This window comes from Pteronotus mesoamericanus, unplaced genomic scaffold (assembly GCF_021234165.1).
Source record: "Pteronotus mesoamericanus isolate MK-2021 breed Mesoamerican mustached bat unplaced genomic scaffold, CSHL_Meso_final scaffold_118, whole genome shotgun sequence".
Taxonomy (NCBI): domain Eukaryota; kingdom Metazoa; phylum Chordata; class Mammalia; order Chiroptera; family Mormoopidae; genus Pteronotus; species Pteronotus mesoamericanus.
Window position 1 is genome coordinate 3,747,838 of NW_026555301.1, and position 14,532 is coordinate 3,762,369.

The window sequence follows — 14,532 nt, forward strand, 5'->3', positions numbered from 1 at the left end:
TGGCCAGCAAACTGCGGACTGCGGACACCGTCCATTTCTTGCTGCATTGGACTCTCATGGTTCCCTCTGTTGCTGGATTAAGTCAGCTTTTGTGACCTGGGTTCCTATAAGGCCTCTGGTTGATCTGTGTCTGCTCTCACTCTAGTGATCTACACAGGGCTGTGGAAGGGTGTTCTTAAAGGGTTTCCTTGCCTTAAGCCATGTTGCTGGGGCATGAAGACCAACTCCTTGGTGTGGCATCAGATGGCTTTTCTGATTGGTCTCATCTCCTTTTTCTGCATCCTCCTGTGCTTCAGCCACCCTGAAAATGGGACCACCTCCTGTCCCTCACCTGCCTCATACATTCTGTCCTCTGGGTCTTGCTCCTAATTATCCTCTGGCTGGTCACCCCGACCTCCCACTGGTGTGTCACCAGTGGGGCCCCTTCTCCAAATGAAATTGACATTGAATTGCAATATGAAAAACAAGATGAAAGTGATCTTTTATTAGTAAGATTTTATAAGTTCAAATTCAAAACATTTGCTCATTATAATCAACCAGTGAGAACAATAATGATTTCTTGAAGAACACAAATTGAACCTGAGTGTGTTTGACAGCTGTAGTCTTCTATCAGCCCTAGCATCCAAATCACTTTCCTTTTGTGTTTCATTACTTAGTGTCAAACAATCCTGCTTCACAAACAGAACTAACAGATAGTCAAAGTTTTATAAGAGTTCTCCATGTAATACTGGGACAGTAATCAATTAAAGTGAAAAAAAGGATTGAAAGAAAAGTGCTGTTTCAAAGCTGAATGCCTAACAATAATTAACAACAGGAGGGCAGAAGAGTCTAGTTTTGAATTACAAGTATGATAGTCAGACAAGAAGCACCAGGGCTTAAAAACAACATAACAACAATACTAAAAAAAACAACAACAAACGATTAGTTGTTTGAGCACACTAAATGGAGGAGCCAGGAGGCTAGGTCTGAAAAATTAAGAAATACCTCAGCTCTGGTCAGGTAGTTCAGTTGGTTAGAACATTGTCCCAATATGCTAAGATTGTGGGTTCGATCCTGGTCAGGGCACATACAAGACGCAAACAATGAATGCATAAATAAGTGGAACAACAAATCTCTCTCTCTTTCAAACCATAAATAAAAAAATCAAAAGAATTTATTAAAAAAAGAAATATTTCAAACTATATGCACATCTTTCCCTAGAACGTCAGGAGATTGCACTCAAGCACTGGGTTGTACTGGACACTATGCTTTAGGAAATGCTGAGTACAATAATAACAAGAATAATAATAATGGCAGCTAATAAATGTTTACTATTTTAGTACCTTACAGGCACTTTGCTCAGCATTTTCTCATTCAACCCTCACACCAACTCTATAAAGCATTTTTCTCCCCATTCTGTATATCAGGAAAATAAGGTTTTAGAAAGGTTATTTTGCTTAAGATCACAGAGCTAGCTAAGAGCTGGGACTAAAGTCAAGATCTGAAATCCAGTGCATCCAGAAATGTGTCCTGACATGCTGGTAAGGCCTCTCTGATCCAGGAAAATATCACAGCTTTTATGGTCAAATAGGTGGAGCAGGTGCACTTTTTCCATTAAGAGGAGGTCAGGCAAGCAGAGACGTGTGGTGGCTCTCCTCAACCATGGACACCACTAGCTAGTACAGCTTCTGGGAGGAACTACTCTGTCTTTGAAGCAAGAAAAAGAACCCACAGATTAGGACTTTTCACCAGGGGGAAGAATTAACTTATTTTAATTCAGATTCCTGGCATGCTCAGAAACCAAAAGCCCTCAGAGTAAGAAATGCTGTTCTGTACTGGCCACTCAAAGACCCACACATGCCAGGAACTGCAGCGGGCAGTTCAGTACAACTGCAGAGAGACAGGCATGGCCCCTACCTTGTCTAGCCAACTAGGGGATAAAGCACCTTGGGTCTAACTGGGCTCCCCTTCATGGTGGCAGAACCAGGTTTCCAACTGGCTTGTTTCCATGGACCTGTCTCTCTGGCCTTGGTTAGCAGCTAGAACCTGGGGACATGGAATAGTGATCACCACAGTCACACAACTATATACCAAAGGAAAGCTGTCTCAACCTAGGAATGTCATCTTCTAGTAAAGTTCTAGGGAATTTACTAACCATTCCTGCTTAAAAGAGAGCTTTGTGTAAGGTGAAACTCTTGAGAAGTTTTGAACATCATCTATCAAAGTGCATTCTTTGAATCCACTGTGCTTACAAAAGTATACATGGTAAGTAAAACAGATAAGATGGATTTCCAAGGTGTTTTTTTAATCCTCTCCTAAGGATATGTTTATTGATGAGAAAGAGAGAGGGTGAGGGAGAGGAGACATTGATGTTAGAAAGAAACATTGACCATTTGCCTCATGTACACGCCCCCAATGGGGATTTAACCTGCAACCTAGGTATGTGTCCCAATTGAGAATTGAACCCATAACCTTTTGGTGTATGGGAAAATGCTCCAACAAACTGAGCCACCTGGCCAGGGTTCCCAGGTGTTATCCCTATAATATATTTTGGGAGTGGCTGTTTTCTGAATATGCTCAACTGTGGGCTGAAGCAGGAGTTTCCATCTTTCCTCTTCAACCTTGAGAAAGACATTGCAAAGGCTGGGTATAAGAGGGCAGCTGGCCACCAAAGTGCATGATTCTTCTCTTCTTCACTTCAGAGCCTGGTCTATGTCTGGGTTGATCAGTATAATTCAGTTGTGTTCAACCAGGACCAGCCTGTAGAAGGCCATGTGTGTCTGAGACCTAGTCAAGGGAAGCTTGTGTAAGTCTAGGCCAGGATCCTCTGTACAGACTCAAGAGTGGACCATAGCTATAGAACCCTGCATCTCCTTGCTCTGGGATGAGGCATAATTCCTCTGCTCACTGTGGCTGGGCTTGAGTGGCTGGAATGTTACAAACTCATAGTCCACTGCTAGCCCTGTTTTGAACAATATTGTTGTAGCAGAAGAGTATTCTGCATAATAGACAGTCTTTATAAGACTGAAGCCTGAACAGAGCACAAAGTCTTCCTTTACCCTACAATTTTGAGATTATGTGTCTGCTGAGAGACTAGATCCAAAGTCCTTGGTCTTCCAAATGTTGGACATTTAGCTACAACATACTTTTCTAGCTTTTATATCAAAGGCATTGGCCCAGACCAATTGGCCCACCTCTGGCCTTCATTAAGCTGTTTCCATGATCTCACCATCAATTGCATACATGGGCCTGCTTTCCCTTCATCATCTGAGGCCCTGATAGAAGGCCTGCTTCTTGGAAATGCTGTTCTTGAGCCCCCAGCAGTGTAAGATTGATCCATCTCCTGCACTCCTGTGGCATTCACCCTGTACTCCTCCTGTGCCATCACAACATTCTGCCTTGTAGTGTCTTGTCCACCCTAAGCAAGTGGAGACCCCTGAGGGTGGGCTCTACACACTCCCCTTGTAGTGCCCAGCACTTGCTGCTTTGCACATGGGCTACTACGCATTCAAAGCACATGTATGGATGCCCACGAGCTCTCTTTCTTCCTAATGCCTCCTTTGCAGACACAACAGGAGGTTCTGTAGCAATGCTGATCTCAGTGCTTCTTGCCTTCTTCCACTAAATCTGAAGGTGGGGGAATAAGGTCTCGAGGATTCATCCTGGCCACCAGGCAGACATCATAGCTGTCATGCATGAGGACATCGACAGCTATAACATTCCACTGATTTTCCCATGGGTCCAACTCTAATATTTCTTTGGAGATAACCTCATGGCGATCTGGAAAACAGCAAAGTAGGAAGACAAAATGTCATAGGGATATTAAATTCAGAGGTTACAATCACTGTATTGAAAGACTTTCTCTAAGAGATCAAAAGCTAACAAAAAACCAAATCAAGTTGCTTTAAATGGAAGACACAGTGTTCCTGACTTTTAGAAAACTAGGAAAGGTATCACAAGCCACATTAGAAATTTATTCAAGACATACTGATTGACAGGGCATAATATTGTCTAAAGTTGAAAGAACATTCCAGTGTTATGTTAATGATTTATTAATGATGTGGGCAAGGGTTGAAACTGTCCTATTTCTACAATGGTGAAAGGAGGTATAGCCAGAGTCATAAGACCTGTGGGAGTTGTTGATCTCCTTGAGCTTATCTTTTCTTAAATGCAGACAGAGATACTAATACACAGCCAGGCTCCTTGCAGGAAACATGGAACGCTCTAACTGGATCATCTGAAGAATTTACAAAGGGACTGTTGGAAAGGTGTGGGCAGGGTTTGAGAATACCCACAAGGGATGGCACCATACCCCAGGACTAAGAATAGCAAGGACCATTAGCACTTGAAAGCAGCAGGGGAAGGATGGGTACTGGAACTTGAAGAGGGCAGCTGTCTGGTGAGTGCTGCCTGGCAGAAGCAGACTTAGGTAGGGGAAGATGGATGCAGACATCCTCAGCAATTGTTCAGGGAGAGGGCAGGGAGAATAAATAAACTAACTCTATCCTCCTTTCACTCAACAATTTCTGCCCTTACCTCCAGTTGGCTGAACGTAATCAGAAGCCAGAGAGGAAAGGAGTTGTGAAAGCAATCTATACAAGTTAGTTTTGTAGGACACAGAGCATAAGAGAAGGGAAAGGGTGAGTCTGAAGGATCAAATGAAAGATTTCTATCCCAGCTGTCTATTTCACAATTTTTTTTTTATGATCAGAGGAGATAATGATTATATATTTCTTGTCATATTATTGTTGTTCCAAATTCCACACAGCATTCTTCCCTGATATTGGTCCATTTTGCTATCTTTCTGAGCTTTGTTACTATTGTAGTTAACTTTATTATCTTCCACACTACCCCAAGTTTCTATCCCTTATGCTCATTATATCTCACCATCTAAGCTTGCATAAGTACTCTGCTTTCTGGAGTCAGCTCACATTCCTTTCCCCCTCTGATAAGAGTCTTATCTCTTTTTCACCTTTTATAAAAAGTGGCTAGTTTAGTAAATTATCATGATTATTTCTGTAGTTCTCCAAAGGATCTGCTAACTGTTGTCGAATTGTTGGTACTTTAAATCCCATATGATACTCTCCCACTGTCCTAATCGATTTAACTTTTGCCCTGCTCTTGATCACAAACAATATAAGGTAGGAGTTGAGAATAGCAGTAAACCTGTTGGAGGAGAGAACACACCAACAAAGGAGCCACCAACAGGAAAAACACAAGTACAGCAAGAGAACCTTATGGAAGAAAGGGCAACCTTAGAGCACCCAGACAAGGAGATCAAAAAGACCACACCACTGAAGTCGTACACCCTACAAAGACACCAGGCAAAGCAGAACATCAGGAATTGCAGAAACAATGAAAAAGAGCCACCTAAAATGGAGAGACAAAGAAAGAACCTGCAATCAAAGGGAATGGGAGACTCCTCACCAAAAGGGCTAAATGAAATGGAGGTAAGCAAACTATGAGATATAGAATTCAAATAATGGTTATAAGGATATTCAAGAAACTCAAAGACAACTACAAGGAACCAACAACATTAGGAAAAAGGAAATAAAAACATTAAACAAGAACAAGGAAGAAATGAAGAATACAATTTCTGAAATAAAAAAAAAAACACTCTAGAAAGAATTATAAGCAGCCTGGATGAATGTCCATACTGCTCAAAGCAATTTATCAACTGACTACAATACTTATTAAAATACCAATGACATATTTCACAGATATAGAACAAACATTTAAAAAATTTATATGGAAATATAAATGACCCTAAATAGCTGCAGCAATTTTGAGAAAGAACAACAAAGTAGGACGGATCACAATAGCTGTCATCAAACTATATTACAAGGGTGTGGTAATCAAAACAGTCTGATACTGGCACAAGAACTGACACCTAGATAAATGGAACAGAATAGAGAGCCCAGAAATAAACCCACGTCTCTATGGTCTATTAATATTCAACAAAGGGGGAAGAAGCATAAAATGGAGTAAAAATAGCCTCTTCAACATGTGTTGGCATTGGGAGATCTGAACAGCTACATGCAAAAAATTGAAATTCGACCACTAGCTTACTCCGTGCACAAAAATAAACTCAAGATGGATAAAAGAATTAAATATAAGTCACAATACCATAAAAGTCCTAGAGGAGAACATAGGCAGAAACTCTCAGATATCCCACGCAGCAATATTTTCTCTGTTATGTCCCCTAGAGCAAGGGACATAAAGGAAAGAATAAACAAATGGGACTTCACCAAAATAAGAAGCTTCTGCATGGCTTCAGAAAACACCAGCAAAATGAAAAGGGAACCAACCGTATGGGAAAATATATTTGCCAATGATACCTCAGGCAAGGGTTTGATCTCCAAAATATATAAAGAACTCACTGAACTCCATTCCAGGAAGACAAACATTACAATTAAAAAATGGACAAAGGACCTTAACAGATACTTCTCCTAGGAGGACATAGAAAGGGCCCAGAGACATATGAAAGGATGCTCATCATCACTAGCCATCCTGTATAAAAAATATTTGATAAAGGAATCAAGAGCATGTTATGGAGTAAAGAAAGTATACTCAATAAATGGTAATGGGAAAATTGGACAGTACATGCAAAAGAAGTGAAACTAGACCACCTGCTTACACCATACAGAAGAGTAAACACAAAATAGATTAAAGACTCAAGACCTGAAACCATAAAACTCCTTGAAGAATACATAGGCTTAAACTCTCTGACATCGCCCTTAGTATAATTTTTTTTTCTGATATATGTCCTTGGGCAAGGGAAGCATATGAAAAATAGATAAATATACAGAACTTCATTAACAAAGGAAGAAATAACCTTTTGAATGGGAGAACATATTAATCAATGATACATCTGATAAAGGATTAATACCCAAAATATATAAAGAACTCACAACTCTACACAAAAAAACAAAAAAATCCATTTAAATATGGGCAGAAGACCTAAATAGATATTTTTCCAAAGGGAATATACACATGGCCAACAGATATATGAAAAGACATTCAACATCACTAATCATCAGAGAAATGCAAATTAAAACCACAAAGAGCTATTACCTCACAACTGTCAGAATGACTATCATCAATAAATCAACAAACAAGTGTTGACAAGGATGTGGAGAAAAGGGAACCCTCTTGCACTGCTGATGGGAAGGCAGATTGGTGTAGGCACTATAGAAAACAGTATGGGGCCTTAGTGGTAGCCCCACTCCGCACAGTGCAGTCTGGTTGGAGTGAGCACGGTACAGAGGAGATGTCCTCCCCTCTTCCACCTTCTGCTGCCAGGCCAGGCTGTGCCGCTTGAGCCGGGAGGGACCTCTGCGCTCCTCACCACCTCCACCCCGGCAGTCGCCGCTTCCCTTGCTGTAGGCACACACACCATGATGAAGAAAGACAAGAAGTCCTTCAACCAGAGCCTGGCCAAGTGGAAGCTCTTCATCAACAACCTGACCAAAGCAGAGTTCTTGGGACGCACTGCCAAGAGCTGGGGTTTGATCTTGCTTTTCTACCTAGTCTTTTATGGGTTTCTGGCTACACTCTTCACGTTCACAATGTGGGTTATGCTTCAGACTCTGAATGATGAGATTCCAAAATATTGTGACCAGATTTCTAGTCCAGGACTTAATGGTTTTTCCAAAACCGGTGTCAGTGTTGGAGTATTCATTCAATGTGTCTGATCCACAGTCCTATAAAGAGTACATTGAAGACCTTAAGAAATTTCTAAAGCCAGATGCTTCAGAAGCACAGAACAATATCACAGACTGTCCTGATGGAGCACTCTTTGAACAGAAGAGTCCAGTTTATAAAGCATGTCGGTTTCCTGTTACCTTACTTGGAGAATGTAGTGGGGTTGACGATCCTGACTTTGGCTACTCCAGTGGACACCCTTGCATACTTGTGAAAATGAACAGAATAATTGGATTAAAGCCTCAAGGAAAACCAAAGATAGAATGCTATCTTTCTAAGGGTGAAAACACAACTCTATAAGCTTATCCTGACACAGGAAATCTAGACTTAAAATATTTTCCATATTATGGGAAGAAATTGCATGTGGGCTACTACAGCCATTCGTTGCTATCCAGCTCAGCTTTGGTGCTAGTGGTACCCAAAAAGAAGCAATGGTCAAGTGCAAGATTGTTGGATCATCCAACCTGAAAAACCATGATGACCATGACAAGTGTTTAGGACAAGTTGCATTCAAAATCACAATGCGTGCATAGTAGGAGTTAGAATACACTCACGAGTAAATGTTGTGTTGTCTGTCTTCATTTTCTATCAGTTGGACATGACATTCCAGAGTTATGAGACCACCTGAGAGAGAGGTGGGTGGTAACATTATAATGTGCTTCCAGATCATAGTGTCCAATGTCCTCTGAAGTAACTGCCTGTTGCCTCTGCTGCATTTGGGAACCATTGTATAGTAGCCCCGACGGGGACTGTGAACACCTGATTCTGAACATAGGGGTCTTGTCCTATTTTTATATGGGTTAATTTCTAAGTGTCTAAAGCTTACTGTGCTGTGCCATGTAAATATTTTATAGATTTAACACTGGTTAACTGTCATTTTAATGCCAGCAAAGTTTTGGGGGTGAAATGGTACCTGACCAACATGAAGTGACTTTATAGCTGCAAGAAATGTGTCTGAAGAAGTTCTGGGCATGAAGAGGAAAAGAAAATAAAAGTGGATTTGAAAAGTTAAAGAAAAAAAGAAAACAGTGTGGCTACCTCAAAAACTTAAAAATGGAACTGCCTATTACACAGGGATTCCACTTCTGCGTGTATATGTGAAGAAACCCAAAACATTAATTTGAAAGAATATATTCACCCCTATGTTCATTGCAGTCTCGTTTACAATAAACTAGATATGGACACAACCCAATTCATCATTAGGTGAATGGATAAAAATGTTTCAGTACATATGAGGCCTGTCCAGAAAAAGGCTTGTTAATATAACAATAATGATTTGCACAACATTGATGTAACCTGGAAGCTAAGGAGAGTGGACTGGAATGCACATGCATGAACAATAATGACTTCACTGTACTAGTCAGTGGGGGTGGTAGACACAATTGAGTGAGCATGTGTTCTGTGTGGCTGTCTCATTCACTCATGGACAAAGCCTAAGTGGGAAAGGACTGAAGGTGGGAGGGGTAGTTTAATGTGGTGGTGGGAAAATGGAGACAAATGTATTTGAACAACAACAACAAAAAGAGTTATGTATAAAAAATATTTGATAAAGGAATCAAGAACATACTAGGGAGTAAAGAAAGTATACTCAATAAATGGTAATGGGAAAATTGGACAGTACATGCAAAAGAAGTGAAACTAGACTACCCACTTACACCGTACGGAAGAGTAAACTCAAAATGGATTAAAGACTTAAAGTCAGAAAGAGGTGGGGGGGAGGCAGAGACAAATGTATTTAAAAAGTAAATAAATTAAAAAAAAAGACTTAAAGTCAACTGGTGATTGGCAGCTTCATCACAACAATGCACCTGCTCATACATCACATCTTGTGCAGAGATTTTGGCAAAACATCAAATCACCCAGGTGTCTCATCCCCTCTACAGCCCAGATTTGGTGCCATGAAACTTCTGGCTTTTCCCAAAACTAAAATCACCTTGGAAAGGAAAGAAATTTCAGACCATTGATGAGATTCAGGAAAATATGATGGTGCAGCTGATGGCTACTGGGAGAACTGTATGAGGTCCCAAGGTACCTGCTTTGAAGGGGACTTAGGCGTTATTATCCTATGTACAATGTTTCTTGAATCTTGTATCTTCTTCAATAAATGTTTCTATTTTTCATATTACATGGCTGGATACCTTCTGGGCAGACCTTGTATTTACAATGGAATGTTACCTGGCCACGAAAAAAAAAAGAATGAAATCTTACCATTTTTGACACTATATATGAACTTAGAGGGTACGATGCTAAGTCTTACATCAGTTAGAGAAAGACAAATACCATATGATTTCACTTACATGTGGAATCTGAAAAACAATATAAATGAACAACAAAAACAGAAACAGACTCACAGATACAGAGAACAGACTGATGGTTGCCGTATAGGAAGGGGTTGGGAGGACTGGGTGAAAAAGGTAAAGAAATTATGAAGTACAAATTGGTAGTTACAAAATATTCTCAGTGATGTAAACTATACCATATGAATGTAATTAATAATATAATAACTATGTATGGTGCCAGGTGGGTACTGGTAACATCTAAATGAGCACTTTGTAAAGTATATGATTGTTTAACCACTATGCTGTACACTTGAAGCTAATACAAAATAATATTGAATGTAAACTGTAATAAAAAAATAAAATCAATTTATTATGTGTGACCTCTACAACAATTCCATCAGAATTCTTTTGATTAATGTTATAAATAGTAAAAAATATGATTTTTATATACCATTCTGATAATCTTTGTCTTTTAACTGGAGCCTTTAGTACCTTCACTTTATTTATTTATTCATTTAAATTGATATTTTATTACAGTTGTTTCAAATTTTAATTTTGCCATTCTCTGACCAGCCAATCCCCATTCCCACAGTCAATCCAATAACGTTGTCCATGTCCATGGGTCAATATGTGTTGTTCGACTCCTTCCTTCTCCCTTTTTTCATACCATTATCCTCCTTCATCCTACTGTCTGGCTGCTGTCAGTCTGTTCTTAGTTTCCATGTCTTCTGTTCTATTTTGTTTGTTATTTTCTTTTGTTTATGAAATTCCTCTTATAAATGATATCATATTGTATTTGTCTTTCAATGACTGGCTTATTTCAGTTAGCATAATAGCCTCCGGTTCCATCCATGCTGTGAAAAAAGATGAGTTCCTTTTTTTTTCTGATGCATAAATTTCCATTTTATAAATGTACCACAGTTTTTTGATCCACTCATTTACTAATGGGCACTTAGGCTGTTTCTAGCACTTGTCTATTGTAAATAGTGCTGCTATGACACAGAGGTGCATAAATTCTTTTCAATTGGTGCTTCAGGATTCTTAGGATTTATCCCCAGCAGTAGAATCACTGGGTCAAATGAAAGTTCAATTTTTAGTTTTCTGAGGAAATTCCATACTGTTTTCCACAGTGGCTGCACTAGTCTGCATTCCCACCAATAGTGCACTAGGGTTTCCTTTCCTCCACATCCTCACCAGCACTTGTTGAGTGTTGATTTATTAATGATAACCATTTGGACAGGTGTGAGGTAATGTTTATTGTGGTTTTAATTTGCATCTCTCTGATGCCTAGAGATGTTGAGCATCTTTTCATATGTCTATGGGCCATCAATATGTTCTCCTTGGAGAGGAGTCTATCTGAGTCCTTTGCCCATTTTTCAACTGGATCTGTCTGTCTTCCTGGTGTTGAGTTGTATGAGATCTTTATATATTTTAAAGATAACACACTTGTCTGATGTATCATTAGCAAATATATTCTCATATATGGTCAATTCCATTTTTATTTTGATGATGATTTCTTTAATCATACAGAAGACTTTAAATTTGATGTAATTCCATTTGTTTATTTTTCCTTTATTTCCCTTGCCCCACAAGACATAGCAAAAAAAAAAAAATATTGCCATGTGGGATATCTGAAATTTTTCTACCTTTATTTTCCACTAGGACTTTTATGGTATCATGACATATTTAATTCTTTTATCCATTTTGAGTTTATTCTGGTGTATGGTGTGAGTTGGTGGTCTAGTTTCATTTTTTTGCATATGCCACTTCAGTTTTCCCAACACCATTTATTGAAGAGACTATTTTTACTCCGTTGTATGCTCATGCCCCTTTTATTAAATGCTAACTGACCATAGAGAGATGATTTTATTTCTGGGCTCTTTTTCTGTTCCATTGATCTATATGTCTATTCTTATGCCAGTAACATGCTGTTTTGATTACACTGGGCTTGTAGCATAGTTTTCTATCAGGTATTGTGATTCCTTCAACTTTATTCTTCTTTCTCAAGACTGCTGAGGCTACTCAGAGTCTTTTTTGGTTTCATATAAATGTTTGGAGTATTTGTTATAGATCAGTGAAATCTGCCACTGGTATTTAGATAGGAATCATGTTGAATAGATTATTTGCTTTGGGTAGTATGGACATTTTGATGATGTTAATTCTTCCAATCCATGAACAAAGTATATGCTTCCATCTATTTGTATCTTCCTCACTTTCTTTCTTCTGTGTTCTATGGTTTTCCAAGTACAGGTCTTTTACCTCCTTGGTTAAATTTATTCTTAGGTACATTATTTTTATAGTTGCTATAGTAAATGGGATTTATTTCATAGTTTCTCTTTCTGATAGTTCATTGTTGGTATACATGAATGCCATCATTTTCTGAATATTGACTTTGTATCCAGCTACTTTGCCAAATTCATTTATTAGGTGGAATAGTTTCTTTGTGGAGACTATAGGGTTTTTTATGTACACTATTATGTCATTTGCAAATAATGACAGTTTTACTTCCTCCTTCCCAATTTGGATGCCTTTATTTCTTTTTCCTGTCTTATTACTGTGTCTAGAACTTCCAGTACTATGTAGAATAAGAGTGGTAAAAGCAGACACCCTTTGTTTTGTTCCTAATATTAATGGAAAAGCTTTTAGCTTTTGCCCTTTGGGTATGATGTTGGCAGTAGGTGTTGTATGTGGCCTTTATTATGTGGAGGTATGTCCCCTTTATTCCCACTTTGCTGAGTGTTTTTTATCATGAATGGGTGCTAGAGTTTATCAAATGCTTTTTCAGCATCCATTAATATAATCATGTGGTTTTTGCCTTTTAATTTTTGTGTGGTGTATTGTGCTTATTGATTTGAAAATATTGAACCATCTTTGCATACCTGGGATAAATCCCACTTGATCATGGTTTATGATCTTTTTAATTTATTGCTGGATCCAGATTACCAATATTTTATCAAAGATTTTATAATCTATTTTCATATGAAATATAGGCCTGTAACTTTCTTTGTTGTGTCTTGACCTGGTTTCAGGATTAGGATAATAATGGCCTTAAAAAAAGAGTTTGAGAGTCTCCCCTTTTCTTGAATTTTTGGAAATAAGTTGAGAAGGATAGGTGTTAGTTCTTTGAATATTTGATAAAATTCACCTGTGAAGCCATCTGGTCCAGGGCTTTTGTGTGCCAGTAGTTTTTTGATCACTGCTTTGGTTTGCTAGTTGTTAGCAGTTTATTCAGGCTTTTTCCTTCTTCTTGATTCAGTTTTGGAAGATTGTTTTTTCTAGAAATTTATTCATTTTACCAAGTTTGTCCAATTTCTTGGTTGATAGTTTCTCATAGTAATTTTTTACAACCCTTTGTATTTCTGTGGTATCAGTAGTTCTTTTCTTTTGTTTCTGATTTTATTTATTTGGGTCCTCTCTCTTTTTTTCTAGATGAGCCTGATCAAATGTTTGTCAATTTTGTTTGTCTTTTCATATAGTCACCTTCTGGATTCATTGATCCTTTGATTTTTAAAAACTTTCTATGTCATTTAATTCTGCTCTCATCTTGATTATTTTCTTTTTTCTACTCACTCTTGACTTTGTTTTTTGTGGTTCCTCTAGTTCTTTTCTTTTCTTTTTTCATTTTTTAATTTTTTAAAATTAATTAATTAATTATTTTTTTCAAATACATTTGCCTCTAGTTCTTTTAGATGTATGGTTGGGTTGTTTATCTGAGATTTTTCTATCTTCTTTAAATAGTACTCTATGGCTATGAATTTCCCTCTCAGGACTGCCTTTGCTGTGTCCCATAGGTTTGGGAGTTTCGTTTATTTTATTTTTCATTTTTAATTTTTTTCAGATACTTTTTGATTTCTTGCTCAATCTCATTGTTAACCCATTCATTATTTAGTAACATGTTATTTAATCTCCATGCATTTGAATGTTTTTGAGTTTTTACTTTGGGTTTGGTTTCTTGTTTCAAACCATGTTATCTGAGAAGATGTTTGTTATGATTTCAATTTTTTTGAATTTGTCAAGGCTTGTTTTTGTCCTACCATGCAGTCTGTCTTTGAAAGTGATCCTTGTGCATTTGAAAAGAATGTGTATTTTGCTTCTTTGTGGTGAAATATTCTGTAACTGTCAATTAAGCCCTTTTGATTGACAGTATTCAATGCTACAATATCTTTGTTGATTCTTTGTTTGGATGATCTACCCATTGTTGACAGTGGGGTGTTAAAATTCTTGCAATGACTGTATTGCTGTTGATTTTCTTCTTAAATTATGCCAAGATTTTCCTTATATATTTAGGTGTTCCTATGTTGGATGCATATGTGTTTACAAGGGTTATATCGTCTTGTTGGACAACTCACTTAAGTATTATGTAGTGATCTTATCTCTTGTCATGGCCTTAGTTTTGAAGTCTATTTTGTCTGATATAAGTATTTCCATCTCAGCCTTTTTTCATGTCCATTTGCTTGTAATGCTTTTTTTCATCCTTTGCTTTCAGTCTGTATAGATCTTTTGTTTTGAGGTGCGTCTCTTGTAGACAGCATATACGCAGGTTGTGTTTTCTTAGCCATTCACCTACTTT

General features: G+C 38.1%; 1 protein-coding gene and 1 pseudogene across 2 annotated transcripts in view; one reads left to right on the forward strand and one right to left on the reverse strand.

The window, feature by feature from the left end:
- Positions 1-288: 288 nt before the first annotated feature.
- The window catches only part of KBTBD12 (kelch repeat and BTB domain containing 12), a 134,358-nt gene continuing 120,114 nt past the window's right edge, over positions 289-14,532 (reverse strand). Inside the window, exon 6 of one of the 2 annotated variants that reach the window (XM_054587491.1) lies at positions 289-3,759. In XM_054587491.1, the coding sequence (XP_054443466.1) occupies positions 3,578-3,759 (182 nt within the window). In that variant the 3' untranslated portion in view covers positions 289-3,577. Of the gene's footprint in view, positions 3,760-9,568; positions 9,859-14,532 lie in introns of those variants that run through there. The other variant, XM_054587492.1, reaches the window with a different exon arrangement.
- Positions 7,377-8,216, forward strand: LOC129081813 (sodium/potassium-transporting ATPase subunit beta-3-like; annotated as a pseudogene).